The sequence below is a fragment of the Manis pentadactyla genome, chromosome 8 (genome assembly GCF_030020395.1).
Source record: "Manis pentadactyla isolate mManPen7 chromosome 8, mManPen7.hap1, whole genome shotgun sequence".
In the NCBI taxonomy this organism is placed as follows: Eukaryota; Metazoa; Chordata; class Mammalia; order Pholidota; family Manidae; genus Manis; species Manis pentadactyla.
Window position 1 is genome coordinate 103,835,130 of NC_080026.1, and position 17,574 is coordinate 103,852,703.

Consider the following 17,574-nt stretch of genomic DNA (forward strand, 5'->3'; position numbering starts at 1 on the left):
TATCTACACTGTCCAATACGGTAGCCACTACCTACATGTGGCTATCAAGCAACTGAAATGTTGCCAGAACCAACTGAGATGTGCTGTAGTTAATGTAAAATACACACTGGATTTTGAAGATTCAGTATAAAAAAAAACAATGTGAACTATCTCATCAATAATTTTTGTATTGATCACATGTTGAATATTTTAGATATGGCAGGCTAAACACATTATTAAAATTAATTTCACCTGTTTCTTTTTACTTTTTAAATATGTTGTTAGAAAATTTTAAATTATCATATGTCCCTTGCAGTCTATTGGGCAGTGCTGCTACAGACAAAAAGATTTAAAGGCAACTCAGCTTGAAATTAATTGTGTTCAAAAATTAAGACCACTGACTATTCCACCAACAAGACCAGTTTATAAATTTAATCAATCCCTGCCCAAACTTTGCTTACTAATTTCTGCCCTAATACCACCTTATTACAAACCTCAGCCTCCAAAATTTTAAGTACTCTAATTTCCCCCTTCTAAGACACTCCTGAGCCTCTGTCAGGGTGGCACTTGCTCAGAAAGTGTAGGACGCCCAGTTTTGTATGATCAACAAGTTTCCCTGGTGGTCTTTGCATAGGGCTTTGATAAAATCAATGAGTAAGACAGCAAAATGCAGTAAATGGTGGTGAGGATGCATAACAAAGAGGAACAGCTAGAAAAAAGTAATCATATATGTCGTTCTGTCTAGTGGTTGAAATTACCTAAATGAAAATCTGCACTTGTAGCAATTTCTGTATTTTGGAAGAAGAAAAGAGCAAATCATGTGTGCACTAAGGTTCCTGCTATGACAGAATGGGGGAATACAACATCAAGTTAGAAAAAAACAGGTGTAACATATCAGTTCTTTGGAGATTTCTGAGTCTTATAAGACTTATTTTAGACATTCCAACTTTCCCAGTGTTCTGCACATTAACCTACACATTAGTAGGTTAAAAGTTTTTTTAATAAACAAACAAACCTCCAAATCCTATGGCAACCGATCTATAGAACACCAGAAAAAAAGTCTTTCCCAACTTGGGAACCATATTGATGACAAAAACCATTGTGGTGGCATCTAAATATTAACATATTTACTTGGTTTATCAATATGATGATCCACAATCAATTTGGCAATGTTGGCAGATTTGCTTTGATTTTCAGCATGCTTCTTAAGTCTCTCTCCACTGTCAGTGAATGCTCCAATCAAATTCATATTAACAGGATATGATTAAGAATGACTACTAACTAAATAGTATTCCAAAATTAAAGAGAAATTTTGACTTTTAGGTCATTAATTCTACTTCACAATACATGGTCTACTGGGTCTCTACAGGGTGCATGTATATGTGTGTATGTACATATATAAAAGAGCACAGACCTTGTTTCACCAGCCTTCCCCCAAGTGTTCTATCCATAGTGAGCCAAAATAAATTGTTGAACAGATAAAACAACTCTTTTGTGAATTCTACAGAGAAAGAATATTGCCCAGAAATGGCTAAATACTAGAGGCTGTTACAGGGAACACTATAGGATAAAGAGATGCTCTCATTCACTCCCAGGGCCTGTCCTTACATTGGTTCTTCTTCCCTACTTTTAATTACCTGCTGCTCATTTTTACTTGAATAGCCCCTCAGTACCATAACACTCAGCCTATTGTGAAGACTGGACTTCAAGAAGTGGAAATATCCTTATCAGCAAGAGAGATGAGAATAGACAACAACAGTTCTGACTTCTTGAACTTCAGATGATAAAATTCAGAGAGAAAGCAGCAGTGTGATGCTTCGTAAGTGCCAGAGAATGGGAAAAGACCATCCTCTTCTCTTTTCCCTCCATTCTTTTAATGGATAGGGAAATCCATGAAGAATGATGCAGGAAACACAGTGCCACCAAGTTTTAACTGGGGCAAAGCCATGTGGGGAAAGAGAAAGATGAAAAAATTTAAAAAAAGTAACGACTGTTTAAAGCATGACAACTCAGAACGACCTTGTTCTCCTTCATATCCTTTAGTCAGCACTCCTGATATATTTTCCTTTGTAGTGTTTCTCAAAGTTATACCTTCCTAACTAAATTTGTGCTACATCCCAAGAAAATGATCATGCTTTCTCATCAGGCTCCCTGCCCACAGGCTGTACTATGGCAAGCATATGCACTTCTCCCATCCACCTGCCTGGTCTTTCTAAACATATATATATATATATATATATATATATATATTTTTTTTTAACTAAAGTATCATTCATATACAATCTTATGAAGGTTTCACATGAACAACATTGTGGTTTCAACATTCACACATATTTTTGAGTCCTCACGGCCCCCATTGCAGTCACTGTCTATCAGCATAGTAAGATGCTAGAGTCATTACTTGTCTTCTCCATGCTGTACTGCCTTCCCCGTGACCTACCTATATTGTGACTGCGAATTATAGTGCCCTTTAATCCCCTTCTCCCTCCCTCCCCACCCACCCTCCCCAACTCCTTCCCTTTGGTAACCACTAGTCCCTTCTTGGAGCTTGGGAGTCTCTTACTATTTTTTGTTCCTTCAGTTCTGCTTTTCTAAATATATATTTTTATTGTGCCACTGCTATGATCTTAGTCATTCAGGGCTCCCTGTTGTCTGCAGAAGAATCCACATTCCAAAGCCAGACATTCAAGACTGTCACTATCATGATAAATAAGCACCATCAGTATAGGTCTACATTTTGCATCCTTATTCTTATTTTACCTTTTTCTCATCTTTGTCACCTAATTCTAATATATGTTTTCTTGTGGCATAGTATGTACAAAGACATCTTAAATACTTTTAAAAACCAAGTGGAATCTAGTAAATATAAATAAAAATATATTGGTCCTTTTAATCCTAAGAAACAACCAATCCATCCTTATCTCCCAGTAAGACCTAAAAGTCCCCTGCTCAAGTCCGAACAGTCTGCTCCATAACCCCAGTTATCACTCATTTTTCTTTCCTTATTCTGAATTCCCATTCTGTCCAGTAAAATCCTGTCTATCCTTCAAAATGGAGCTATAGAGACCCTCTCTATCACTTTTTTGAAAAAGCCATTCTAGGCCAAATTATTCTTGCCCCTTCTTCACATTCATGGCAACTAACACATCACACAATCTGGTATTTGTGTTCATATAATGCTCTGCTGCATGTGTGTTAATTCCTAATCTGACAGGATTCATATTAAATTTGTGTCAACCACAATACCTAACACCAGTTCAAAGACAAAGTATGTGCCTTGTAAATACTTAGCGAATTCAAACTGCATTAACTCCATCAAACTCCATTAACAGCATTGCAACACAATACAAGTGAATTTCTATAGCTTTGTAAAATAGTAAAGAGAAGATATATGAGTATATAAGAATTGTTCACAGAATAGCTAGTTTCTACAGCTGTCTCTACAGAACACGTATTTTCTATATAGGTTGTCTTTTTACAATGCTGACTACTGTGAGAAGTCATTAGACTAGATCATTAATAATACACACAATGCAAATAATGCTGAACAAACAGTCTATCTACCTTTGATGGTTTTGGACAAACAAGAAGTATCTTAGAGGCATCATGAATATGATGATCATGCCACAGGAAACTAAAAGACTGGGTTCTGAACTTGCTTTTGACATTCCCTAGAAGAAACTTAATATAAATCCCTGATGTTAGCTTACTTGCCTATGTCTTGCCTCCACAAAACTGAATATAAAATAGGCAATTGCTTAACTTCCTGGACAGTATAAAATGGCTGCCTTTTTAAATATTTAATTATTGTAACAAAAGCTGAAGCATCCTTTTACCTAGCTTTGTCCTCTTCATTGAAATCTTCTTTATTGTCTTTCAATGTCCTTTACCATCTCGGTATTCAATACATTCTCTATTATTTATGTCCCTCTAACATCTAAAAGAATGTGTCACTCCAACTCCCTTGTCTGCTTCAACCCTTCATTATATCCCACACTGTAAAGGAATATATTCACTATAAAAAGATTTTTCTTCATGCCAAGCTTTGCATTTTTGACACTAAGCTATAATTTTTTTTAAGTCTCTATGTTTTACATTTACAGAATCTAGGCCTAAATTAGAATATCAAATATCCATTTGTATTTTAAAATGAAAATCTTGTTATACCTGCATGATTCACCAACTTTAAAATAGCTACTCTGGAATAACATTTCTTATGCGAGATCATACCAAGGTTGATAGGTCAAAGAGAATCATCTATACACTGGCAGATAAGCAGGAAGTAGGCAGTAAATTCTAAAATGTTAACTAAATAATTTTGCTACCTTCAGATGAACTTGTGTCTTTGGAATGTTGAGGAATTTAACATCAAAATATGATAAAATCAATATCCCCACTCAGTCCCAAATCTAAAACACTAAATTTATAACGCCTTTGAAAAGTAGAGTTTAAAATTTTCCAATCACCAAAAGTTTTACTTTGCAACAGCCTGAAGCATTACCACAATCAGTGTTTATTCAGCTTAAAATGAACACAAAATTAAATTTGACAAACATTGCAAATTAACATTTCATCAGCATTGTAAAATGATCCAAAGTATTTAGATGGTTTTTTGCAGCTTAAGTGCCAACTATTTTTTAACCAGATTCAATGATTTGGGTAGTGCCATTATATAGACTTAAAAAATCAAACCTTTTCGTTTTCCTCCAGATGATTTTTGTCCTTTGAATGAGAATAATGGCAATGAGGTGCCAGATAAAGCTTCAGCTTAAACTGTTGTATCAAAAAAATAACAACCCTGTCCCCAAACAAACAAAACAGGGTCTTTCTGTTGTACCTCCTATACCTCTTCTGAATCAAAACTTTCTAGTCCATTTATTTTCAAGTACATGTCTACTATAGTTGAAGCTTTGATTGACTTTCCAAATTAACCCATGAGTTATATCTTCCCTATTAAAAAATGCCTAAAGTACACTCAATACGTATAACCAATAAGCCCATAAATTTCTGTCCTACCAGATAAGCTGCAAGGTTACCTAAAGATGGTAGTTTTGTTCCCAAACTCTTTTAATGCTACTATTATTGTGATTATGTGATTTTTGTCCTTTGAATGAGAACCAATGAAATTATCTCAGAAAATTATTTGTATGATGAAAAGTAATTTGAATGCTCTAGAAAAGCCTAGATAAAATAGGAGTTGGTCCCCTTTATTTAGGAATTAGGAAGTTCTCACATTAAAGTCAGGCAGAATTTCTTTCAGCTATGAAGAGGGAGAAAGAAATTTATGAGATGCCTAAGATTTAAAAATCTTGTAAAGGTCTATTGAGTGCCATGTAACAGTGTTTTTACTCTACATCTGTGATTCTAAGCCATTTTTAAGTTATAGATTCCTTTGGAAAAAAATGTTTAATAAATGTTATGGCCCACCTCTCTCCTTAAAAATACACATGAATAAACATATACAATTCTGGTGGTTCTTAATACCCTGTCCCCATCTCCTCTTCACCCTCCCATGAAGCTTATCTCCCCATGGCTCTATGGATCCTAAGCTTCAAAACGTTTCATCATGTTTACACCTATTAAAAAATTTAGCATTGTATTAGTATGGCAAAACTAAATTTCATAAGATCTAATCCCAATTTTGCTAAGACTTAATTAATGATATTTCAGACTGGCCAATAATAGCCACTGAACTCTCAGATGAATTTATTCAACTTAAATTATAAAGGATGCCAAGTTCATTTTTCTTATTGCCTGTGATCCCCCTACCATTTGACTGGTTTGCAATTCCCTAATAGTTCTTTGTAATGCCAGGCTGTAACCCATAAACAAGATGACTAATCAGCTAACACATACTCTAATTCCCAAGGTTCAAAAAAAAAAAAAAAAATCAGGCTACAATAGGAAAAACCTCTTGACTTAGAATGGTAGCCATTTCTTCTCTCAGATTTAGTGGTTCTAATAAGTAGTCTATGAACTAACCTGTCTTAATAAGGTTTTTCTTCCCATGCATTAAGAGTCACACAAAGCATGTGTGGATAAGAGATGTCAAATCACTTGCTCAAATATTCCCAACACATAACTTTCCCTTATGAAGTTCCTCCACTCTAAATCACCTGGCTTATGAGTCATGAAAATTCTAATCTGCCACTATTAAGCATTTTCACCTACAGGTAATTTTTCCCAGCTGTCCAAACCAAAACCTGGGAGTCATTCTAAACTCATCGTCTCTTTTATTTGCCACATCCAAGCAATCACAAGTCCTTCCAGTTGGCCTCCTAATCATTTCTCAAGTCTGTCCCTTCCTCTCGCTTTAGTTTTCTCTCAATTCCTTACATGTTAACTGGTTTCTCTGCCTGTGTTTGGTTCCTGACAATCTACATCCCTGATAATCTGTATCTGAAACAAAGATGTGATCACTTCACTGGCCAACTTAAAAACCTTACAGTGGCTATCTTTCTCAACTTAAAAAACCCTTCAACCTTCCTAATGGACAGAGTTGGAGGCCTAGAATGCTGAAATGCACTTTGTGATCTGGCCCCATCTACTTCTCTAGCCTCATCTCTTACTTGCCTCACCCCTACCCTCAATCTTCTGCTCTCTCAGCACACCATACTGTTTCTTACCTGTGTACATGCTGTTTCCTCTGCTTAAAATAAGTCTTTGCTGTAGCCCCTACTCTCATCCCCTGGTCTGTGTATGGTACCCTACCCATTCAACTCTAAATAAAGCTTTAAAATGCCCAAGGATGTTCATGACAGTATTATGTTTAATAGTTAAAAACTTAAAACAACCTAAATCCTCAAAATATAGAAATAATTTGTTAAATTATAATGGATTCATGTGATGGAATATCATGCAATAAAAATGTTTATAAGTTTAATGATATGAAAAGCTAAATGGCTATAAAATTGTTTACACAGAATCATCAACCATATAAAATACATTATACATACAACTGAAAAAGAGATTAACTGGCAGAAAATGCACCAAAACATTAAGAGTACTTATCATCTCTGAGTAACAGAAGTATGGGTAATTTTTGTCCCCTCAAGTTTTAAATACTTAACGTGTATTACTTTCAAAATCAGAAAAACTTCGAAACACACACACACACACACACACAATCATTCCCTCCTCTGATTCAAGCACATTTTCTTTGCTGTGCATATCACACACTGTTATAAACCTTACGACCCTATAAATACAGTCATAGCCCAGAAACTATGGAATGTCCTAAAAGTCTGGGAACACAAATAATATTTTCTATTGTTACAAATCGAGGACCTTTATGACATAATGTACCCTCACCTAAGTTTCTGTATTTTATGGACATCTTGTAGAGAAATACTGTAATGGAGAATCTGTCTCAAAAATATTAAATGTGCTATATTGTGGAAAGGACAAATTATAGCCACTTGTATTTAAATGTTTACTCATTCAATTAATAAGCACCTACTAAGTGTCAGGTGCTCATGAACTTCTAGACACTCGTTCATTTGGCAGCACTGACCATTTAATTAGTTGCATTGAGTCACTAAAGACAGGGAGTTACTTTGTTTCTCTTGTAATTGATCTTCACTTTCCAGTAAGTTTAAATGCTTGAGGATAAAGATATCTAGCTGTACAATTTTATGTATACAAAATCAGTACACAAGGTTTGCTTGCCTTCATGTACATTAATTCCACAATCACTTCAAATTATATAAAGGCTGCTTGGTGCCCATTTTGCTCCTCTCCACTGAAGTCAGCCAACAAGGATTCATAACACATATTTATTATTTCTGAGAATTATATAAAAGTGCTTATGAGGAGAGAAAAGTAAGCTTGATTCCAAGATGCTAATTTATTGTATTATTTTAATGCACAAGTACTTTTCTATTTCAAGTCAAAATGCAAATATCACAATGGTTTCACATTAAGATGTTTACAGGCCTAGCACCTGTAAAGAACATTAAAGGATATGAAAACCAACTGTAGTAGAACCAAGCATAACTGAGCCCCCACAGAACAAGCCATCTACAAGGTATAAAGACCAGCTGTGGAAAATTCCTTGTGAGGCTGGCTACAACCGCACACACAGCAATCTTCCCAAGAAAGTCTGTAGGAAGCTGTGGCTATTCCTCAACTCTCAATATCCAAATTTAGGGCTCTCTACTGAATTCTCTGACAACTATTCTGGCCCCTACGGAGAGCAAGGCATGGTCTTCAGGGAAATGTTGACAATAAGGAGCTTCAAATTAGACTTTGTAGCTCCAGAACTAATAAAAAAAAAAAAGCTTGTAAAAATTAGGAAATTAAGAGTTTAAGCATTTCTCCTACCACCAATTAAAACGTTCACAGAGCAAGGAAAATTCAGACACTTGCATTGGTGAGTCAGCCATAAGCAGAGCAGGTCGTTACAAATATACACCATTCCTATGACAGAGCCATACTTCCCAGCCCTCAGAGCACCATGACTGGCATTCTAGGATTGGCAGTCACCATAATATACAAAGAGCCTTTCATTGCTCTTCCATCCCTGCTGGACACATCTTTCTAGTCCCTCTCCACTTCCAGATGTGATTAACTAGTATTTAATTCTGGACTACTGATTGTCAACAATATGTCCTCTATTAAGCTGTAATTGACTATAATTACAGGTAGTTAGGCATCAAAGAACCATAACAGTATCTAATTTTCTGAACACTTTGTATACATTCTCTCATAAATCCAGAAGATAGGCACTCTCTCCATTTTTGAAGACTGGAAAAAAGAATCGTTGGATAAATGAACACACCCCAATCACCAGTGACAGAGTTGAGGCTTCAACCAGTGTCTTCCCCATTCCAAGCTTCATGGGCTGTCCACTACTCTATGCTCTCCGCCATCTCTTTCCTCAGTATAATCCACATGGCTTAATCAAAATGTTCATGTTGGAGTAAACAAAGCCATCATCTTTTGACACTTTTATAGTAATTTGCAGATCAAAATACTACAAAAACCACTAAGCAATGACAAGGTATAAATGAACAAGCATTATACCTTACACAGCCCTTAAGCAACAACAAAACCTTCTCCAACCAATGGAGAAAGCTACTTAAGTATAAAATTGTGCCCTAGAGGAAATCTAAAAACATTACATTTTGGAGACTGTACTTTTCTATCAACTCACTGCAAGGTCATGAAGAGTTTAAAGCTAACTACTGTTCAGCATGCAATTTTGAAGTATAGTTTATATTATTAATGTTTTCAGTAGCATAGAAAACCTAATATTTCCAACTAATCCCTCTCTTAAACAGAATATAGATAATGTGGTTTTGCTGTCATTCATATTAACCATGCCATAATAGGTTGTGAAACAGTTTGTGGGGTTGGGTGGACCTTAAATGGTTTTGCATTAGAGCGGTAGTTAAGAAACCAACTACAGAAGAGTCTCCAGTTTTAAATCTAGGTCATACTATCCTTATTCAAAAGCAAGCATAAACTAGACAATTTATATTACTTCCTGAAAAGATTTTTTTAAAGGAGCATATACTAGCTGAAAAATATTGATGTCTCCTCAATATTTATTATGACTAGATGTATTTACTTTTTAAATAACTTATATTCTCATGACTTCATGTAAGGAATTTCTTCCTCTATTACATATAATCCAGCAAAATTAACACCAATTACATTTAACTAAGCTTATGCCAGAAAATAAGAAATTTATATAAATTACTTTCATTTTGGGTGGGGGGTAAAAGGGAGGAACAAAGGCAGAGATACAGACAGAAAGCAGAACATAATTTGAATTTCTTTCCAAAAATACAATGATTAAAAATACATTAAATAAATAAATAAACAGGAAAAACTATTTCTACTCCTGAATTTAAGTGGTAGTATATGTATGCACACTATATTTTTCTTCCTCCATTTCTATCAATATAAAAAAATTTTTTAAACAATTTCTAGGGTATATCATAAGGTCAAGTACAGATTCAGCCCAGTCTCCTGCTTCTCCTGACTACACTGTTAACTGTTGTTCTGGACATATTAGAGCCAAGGTATTACAAGCCTCCACTGGCTCTGGAGACAGATTGCCTGGGTCCAAATCCCAAATCCATCAGTTACTGGCTGTGTGATCTTGCGCAAATAATGTAAATGCACTAACCTTCCATTTCTTTGTCAATATAATGAGGATAATAATAGTTCCCTACCTCAAAGGAGTTTCAGTGAGAAAGTACATGTAAAGTATTTAGCACAGGGCCTGGCCCAAGAATAAATAATGGATTACCATGTGTTACAGAAATGAGAGGTAGCCTCAGGCTGAAAAAAAGACTAAATAACATTACACAGAAGTTTGGGATTATTCAGATTTATGCTGTATGAAAAATCAGTAACATACTGTAAGATCCTGCAGAGCTTCTGATCACCATAACAATAATAATTGTAACCCAATATTTATGTGGTATTTTACTATGGGCCAAGCACTTTAACATGGCTTCTCATTTGAATTCATATGAAGGAATTATTATTATTATTTCCATTTTAAAGATGAAGAAATTGAAGGTCAACATACATAACAACAATGTTATGATGCCAGCAAGTGGCAGAGCTGAGATGTAAACCTAGGCCATCTGCCTCCAAAGCCTGCTTCTGATAGAAACTATCTACCTGAACTTGGGCAAGTCACTTCACATATATAGACTTTGATTTTATCCTCTGGAAAATGAGCAGAGTGGTGAAACAGGTTCTCTCAAAAGTCCCTTCTAAACTTCTAAGCACAGTAATGATATTTAAACCCAAATTCACTACACAGAAAACATCTCTGTTCTAGTCCTTTTACAGACCTAGGCTTCCCTATCTCATGTAAATACAGAATGATGCATATGTGTAATTCCTCCAGTGGAGTGTGCCTCACTGTAAGCTCTGCTGGTGAGAGGTCCAAAACTAAAAGGCATCAGCCAGATAGAGAAGCTCACTAGATAGTTTCATAATTAAGTCCCTTTGAATAGAGTCCAAAGAGAATCTGACTTAAAATGAATTCTACCTGACAGCACTAGTGCTATAGGGAAGTTAAGGAGACACATCAACAAAATTAGCCAAAGCACTAGGGCCTGAGTTATGTCACTCTACCTCTGAAGACCTCAGTTTCCTTATTTGTAGAAATAAAGTAGCTTTTCAGTACAAGTAATCCCTAAGAAAGCAGCCACTCCAACCCAGGAAAACCAATCAACTTTGTTAGACTTGAGGGAATAGGGTAAGGAAGCATATGTAGTTTGAAAAACCACATTAAAATAGTCTTTATAGAAGTCAAGCTCCAAAAAATCTATTGTGTTGGCTGGCAAAAGACAGTGAAGCAGCACAGGGCAGGGGAGGTGGAAGGGGGAATTAAATTTGTTTTAAAAATACTAAGATACATTAGAGTAGACCACTGTTGAAAGCTTTCTTAATTCAAAGAATCTGTGAAATAAAATTTAATAAAAAATAAAAGTTGGAAAATAAATAAATAAATAAATAATAAAAGTTGGTATTCTATGAAATAAACTTCAATTTAAAGAAAAAAATCCTATTTGTGAAAATAAACAAATATTTAAAAAGTCATTAGGACTACTTATTTTCCCCTTTTCGCAGAAAAATTATTTTAATAAATGCACAAAAGTGTAAAATTCTGCACACAAGACTCAATGTATTTTTTAAAATATTATGTGATATACTTTATCAACACAAATCAAGTCTGATATAATATTCCAAACCAAAACACAACCAGATTATTCCTACTCTGGTTCTAATATTGCTCTAAAACCCAGAAGCTCCATTTTAAGTAAGGAAAAGAAATGAGACATAAAGTCCATGTAGGTCTTCCCAAGGCCAAATACATAAAGCTCAATTTTCAATCAAATTGCTCCCCCTACAAACCTTTTAGCCATCTTTGCCTACTCAATAGCACCACTAGGGATGAAAAGACAAGAGACCAAACTCAATCCAGTCTGCCTGGCTCTCACTAGCATTGCTGGTAAATGGTTTGCTGAGAAACAACTGGCAATCCTCACACTACTTGTATCAGTTTGGGGGATATAGATTTAATCTCTCCCTAGTCCCCATTTCTGGAGATAATTAATCAAAAGCTAGCTGTATTCAGATTCAACTCCTCAAACATGCTAACTGATGTCTGTACTTCAGTTCCCAACCCCTAGGCCTCCCTTACCAGATTTTAAGTTATCCTCTAAGACTGCACTTCAATAGGGAACATCAGAATAAAAAGACCGACTGTTAGAAAAAGAGGGGCTGTCCTTTCAAATGCAGACTCCCTGTCCTACCCCATGCTCCCATAAAAATTTGCACCCCCACAGAAATATGCACAAAGATAAATTCCAGAAAGCAGATTCCTCTTTTTCTGTATCTACCAAACTAATCCCACCTTGCAGTGTCTCATTCTATTAAGATAAACTTTAGAGTAATTAAAGGAAATACACATTAATATTGAAATCTTCCATTCTTGAAGGAAGAACCCCTGTAAAAATTTGGTAAAATCCTCTCATTAAAAACTCTCATACACACAATTTTTGGGTTTCATGGACTCGCTTGAACTGTCAAGGTTAAAAATCCTTGCTCTAAACTAGAGAATCATGTGCTTCTCAATAACCCTATCTCCCCCTTCAGGGATGGGAGCCACCCCAAACATCACATCTGAAATGTAGAGGGCAATAAAATGAAGGCTCAAATTGCACCTGGCGCTTTAAACTACCTCTGTCAAATGTCGTTTCTGCCATTTTTCAGGAATGCGCAAAGATTTGTTTCATTTCTTTGACCACCCAAGTCAGGTCTCATCCAAAGCCCTCCTCTCTCCTTCCTTCCTTCCTTCATTTTCTAACTGAGCCTAGAAGCTTATGGCCAAATCAGTTTGTAAGTGAAGGATAAATGTTTGCCTCAGAACAAAAACCCCCAGTGAACAACCCTCACCACCCCTTTTCAACTCAAGATGTTCAGGACACTGCCAACTAACTGATGTGGCGTGGGCTAGATCAGAAAACAAGAACAGAATAAGGACACTCCATTCAACCATTTTGTCTGGGGCACTTCCTGGGGTTTTCATTGCCATTTAACACCAAGACACAAGGCTCATTTTTCATTAAAGTTGCAAGACTTTCACTTTGCCCAGTTTCAAATGGTGTAATTGATCTGCATTGTCTTCTTAAATGACCCAAATGAAGGACACTGCAGCTTTAAATATTTCAGTACTAGCTAGCAAATAGACTCCATTGCAATATGGCTCTGAAGGTCGTGTCCTATTGTCTGTTTCCTCTGGAAAAAAAACAATTTCTAAGTCCCTCTAGGTAACATTGAGAAGGGTTACCCCTAAAATTTCCACACTGTTCCATCTTGGTCCCTGATAAGAGTTCCGGTGTTTATTGGAATCTCACACTCATAATTTTCCCAGCAGGGGCAATATGCTGACTGCTATTAATGATGCCAGCACCTTGGCGAGACATAAATACATGTGTTCACGTTAGTTTTATTGAGCATGTGGAACTGTCTGAAATAGCACCACTCAAGGGCTGTTAACCTCTTTAAGAATATGGCCAGGGTGGTTCGGGAGTGGACAGCTTTCAGGCGGCACCTTGAGCATGGAATTGCAAAACCTGAAATGTGTAGCTACTTAAAACGACAGGAATCTCAGCCTAGTCATCCTGGGACAATGCCGGCACCTTGCCATACACTAGCAGCTTTACTTGTCAAAGAAGGTCAAGATAAGAGGCATAAATATGATGAAAGAAAAAAACTAAAAGGAGCTTTTCTATCTTGTCAGGGTGCATAAATACAATTACTCTAGCAGTCACAATGTTCCACACCCTTATCCCTGGTAGTGTAACAGCTCCATTGAACTGGAGCTTTGGAAAGGAGTAGGAGAGCTGGCCATCGCTGCCTTTTTTGAATAAAAAATCAGTGGACAATTAAAAGGCAAGGAAGAAGGAGCAAAGGGAGCGGGGTAGGAGGAAGGCGTATGCAAGTACATTACCTGAAATGGCAACAGATTGTTACCATTATCGGTCCGGAAAGCGTTATCCTCCATCCAGGACTTGGAGGTGAGTGGGGCCGCGCGGGGGAACTTGGGTGGCGCGATAACATTGCTGGAGAAGGGCTTTTTGAGCGGTGAGATAGGGTTGAGAGGTGAAGGCACCCCAACGCCCACGCCCACGCCCACGCCGACCGCGCGGCGAGGGTCCCTGCCTGCTGGCAGGCCACCCCAAGGGTTGGAGGGCGCGCTCCAGGCGGCATTCACACTCTGGTGCGTGTTCCAGCTGGATGAGGCAGATGAGGCAGCGGCTGCAGCCGCAGCGACTGCTGCAGCGGACGACGAGGACGGCTTGCTGGTCATGATGGGCTGGTGGCCGTACGCCGCGGCAGCACTCCTCTGCGCGTAGGGCGCCTGGCTGGGGCTGGCAGGCGACCGGCGCTGCTGCGGGGGCTGCGCCTGCGGGGGCTGCGCGGGCTGCGGCGCGGGGGGCGGCGGCTGCTGGTGGTGCTGGGTCTGCGCCAGGCCGATCTGCGGGGAGAAGGTGCCTCCGAAGACTGGGTTGACATGGTGCGGGAAGTTCTGGAAGAGCATGGTCCCATTGACTGGGGTGATCCCCTGGAAGAAGCTGTCCTCCACCGCGTTCGTGGTACCCGTGGACCAGGTGCTGCCAAAAGACGGCGACAGCGACGCGCCCGGTGCCGTGGGCTCCTGTGGTGGCGGCGGCGGTTGCTGAGGCGGCTGGTGGAAACTCAAGCCCGGCAGGAGCGGCGATTCCATCTGCATCTTGTCGGGGCCGTTGGGGGCCGGCGAGGCCGCGGCGGGGCTGAGGGCCGGCACTGCGCTGCTGTCCTCCGGCTTGGGGGTCTCTGAGGAGAGGGACGTGGATGGGGCTTCGGCTGCGCTAGGCTCGGGCTGGGGCTGCCGCTGCTGCTGGGTCTGGGGCTGGGTTTTGCTTTTGTCCATCAGTAAATCATCCTGCATGGTTTGCGCAGCTGAAACGGGAAAAGAGAGACGCGTTATTGTCAATGTGATGGTTATTGCCCCTCTGAAGCGGGCGGGTGTTTTACTTGCGAAAATCCAGTGCCACGCTACTAGCCAATTGCAACGCAAATCCATAATCTCTCGTTTAGAAGAACGAGTCGGGGTGGGGGTGGGGCTCGTGCAAGGTCTCTAAAAATACTGAGAGCGTCTTCACCCTTTCTGATGTCTTGGTTCCTTTTCTGTACTAGTGAGAGATGTGCTTATAAGACAGAAAGACAGCAATTTCGCCACGTCTCTTCTCCCTTCACCGGAACTCAGAGCGTTCACCCAGCAATGAGAAACTGATTCTGGTTCCTGTTTTTTCCCAAGCACCACCCTCCCCCAGTTATTTGCATACGTCAATAAATACTGCTGCGTCCTTCAGCAAGGTTAAAAAGACACCGCACAAGACCCCTTCTTCCCTTTTCCTGCTCAGGCACTTTAAAGAAACAGCAGTCATTCCTCTTGATTAGCAAACTACCTTCCTGCATTGGTAATTGTTTCATTTAGCAGCAGCGAACCACGAGGGAGGAAATCCTTGGCATATGTTGGGAGGAGGACTCAGCTGCACAATCATTCTCTGGCCTCCCAGTAGCTGCAGCTACTCCATTTTGTTAGGAGACATAAAAAAACCAAAAAAAAAACAAAACCCCACCGTTTTTGAAAAGGTAAAATTCTACTGAAACGTTTGGGAGTGTTTTCTGCTTGTTACTTTAAGGATTATAATTTTTCTGCTCATTCTCCAATTTTCTTATCGCCAATTCTGCCGCACAAGAGTATCTTAGCATCTCAGTGGTTCACGTATCAACAGAAGCCTGAGAATTTCTCTGCAGAGTGGAGAAATTTTTCTGGTTGGATTTGAGGTCAGAGAATGAGAGGGAGAGAGAGAGACTGTGAGGTGGGGTGGGGGTGGGGCTTTAAAAAAATATCCCTCTGAGATTTAAGGAGAAAGTCAAGATAATTCTGGAGTTGTCAGATTTCCAGTTTTGAATCTCCCTGCTGCTGCCTTGGTCACAAGACTTCAGCAAATTTAGAATCCATTCTCTTATAACTAGTATTGGCCATAAAAGATCACTGTTTGAAGACCCTGAATTACCATATGCTAGCAAAAGTGTCAAAAATAGCATAGTACAAAGTCCCAAATTCTCATACATTGTAATTATAGTGCACTGCCATCACTGTTTCATTTAGCCATATAAGGAGTGTATGGTATTTTCCATTTCGCATAGGTCTATATTCACCTCTGCCATACAGCCTGTTTTCTCATTCAAGGATGAAAATAGTAATCACTTAAAACCAGATTTCCATACACACAGTTGTCACTTAGTCTGTCCTTTAGAATGTGTTGTTTTAAATACATGATACAACGCTGAGACCCTGAGAACAAATATTTCGAATAAAGAAGCACATGATCGGTTATTTTTAGATGACCATTCAGTACAATTGCAACAAATTTATTAATATATTTAATGCAGTTAATTAACTCGGTTAGAGAAGCATCTTAGAACACTTGAGAAAGGACATTCAGATACAGAAGCTCTGCCTTTGGACATCCTCACTATAATAACTTATAAAATAAATGTATATAGGAAAATGGAGATGCTACCACTTTTAACTATTAAGCAAAATATGTCAGGCTGAGAAATGAGATAAAAGTAGTTCTACTATTTCATTAAAGACTATCTTTATTTATTTATTTATTTATTTTTTTATTGAAGGGTAGTTGACACACAGTATTACATTAGTTTCAGGTGTACAACACAGTGATTCAACATTTATATACATGATAATTCTAGGTACCAGCTATCACCATACCAAGTTGTTACAATATTCTGACTATATTCCTTATGCTATACATTACATCCCGGTTACTTATTTATTTTACAATTGTAAGTGCGTGTATATATATATATATATATATATATATATATATATATTTGTGTGTGTGTGTGAGGGCATCTAAAGACTATCTTTAAAATGGTTAATATTTCATTTTAAAGTTTCACACATAAACAAAATAGGGGGCTCAAGGAAAACCTTCACAGCCAGCTCACTCTTTCTACACCTCCTGCCCCGCAAACCCAACCCAATAAGATATACATCACAAACTGCCAACTACTACGAATAAAACTACTTAAAGTTGATTTTATGTTCCTCAGTTCCCTTGCTTTAAAACAATGGCTTTGCTCAGTAGTGTAAAATATGACACAAAGAGGCAAGCGAGGCTTGGAATCACAACAGCACAAAGTTCTAGTGCTGCCAAAGGATATGGTTATAGAAAGAGACATTTTTATCCTTGGTTTAAAGCAATGCTGCAGTAAACCATTAGAATCTAGGATTTGAGTCACTTCCAGAGGGCTAGAATTGTCTTTACCGATAGCCATATCATCATGGCTGAAATATGCATTTAATTATAATTTAATATTACCCAGCTTTTCTGGAGGCTGTATGAACGGTTTCTGTTAATGCCTCCAGTTTAAACTACATGCTCTTGGTGGAAAAATTAATGCTGTACTATAGCAAAAAAGCCAAAAAGTAAACTGGACTCAAGGAGTATTTTGTAAATGCTATAATTAATATATTTATTGAAT

General features: G+C 38.1%; 1 protein-coding gene and 1 long non-coding RNA gene across 11 annotated transcripts in view; one reads left to right on the forward strand and one right to left on the reverse strand.

Moving 5' to 3' along the window:
* CPEB3 (cytoplasmic polyadenylation element binding protein 3) overlaps positions 1-17,574 on the reverse strand; it is a 191,512-nt gene that overhangs the window by 148,701 nt on the left and 25,237 nt on the right. For 9 of the 10 annotated variants that reach the window (XM_057506085.1, XM_057506086.1, XM_057506089.1 and 6 more), the window contains one exon: positions 13,964-14,955. In XM_057506085.1, the coding sequence (XP_057362068.1) occupies positions 13,964-14,944 (981 nt within the window). In that variant the 5' untranslated portion in view covers positions 14,945-14,955. Of the gene's footprint in view, positions 1-13,963; positions 14,956-15,158; positions 15,572-17,574 lie in introns of those variants that run through there. The other variant, XM_057506087.1, reaches the window with a different exon arrangement.
* Positions 1-17,574, forward strand: part of LOC118931087 (uncharacterized) — a 28,224-nt gene that overhangs the window by 4,134 nt on the left and 6,516 nt on the right. The window lies entirely within an intron of this gene.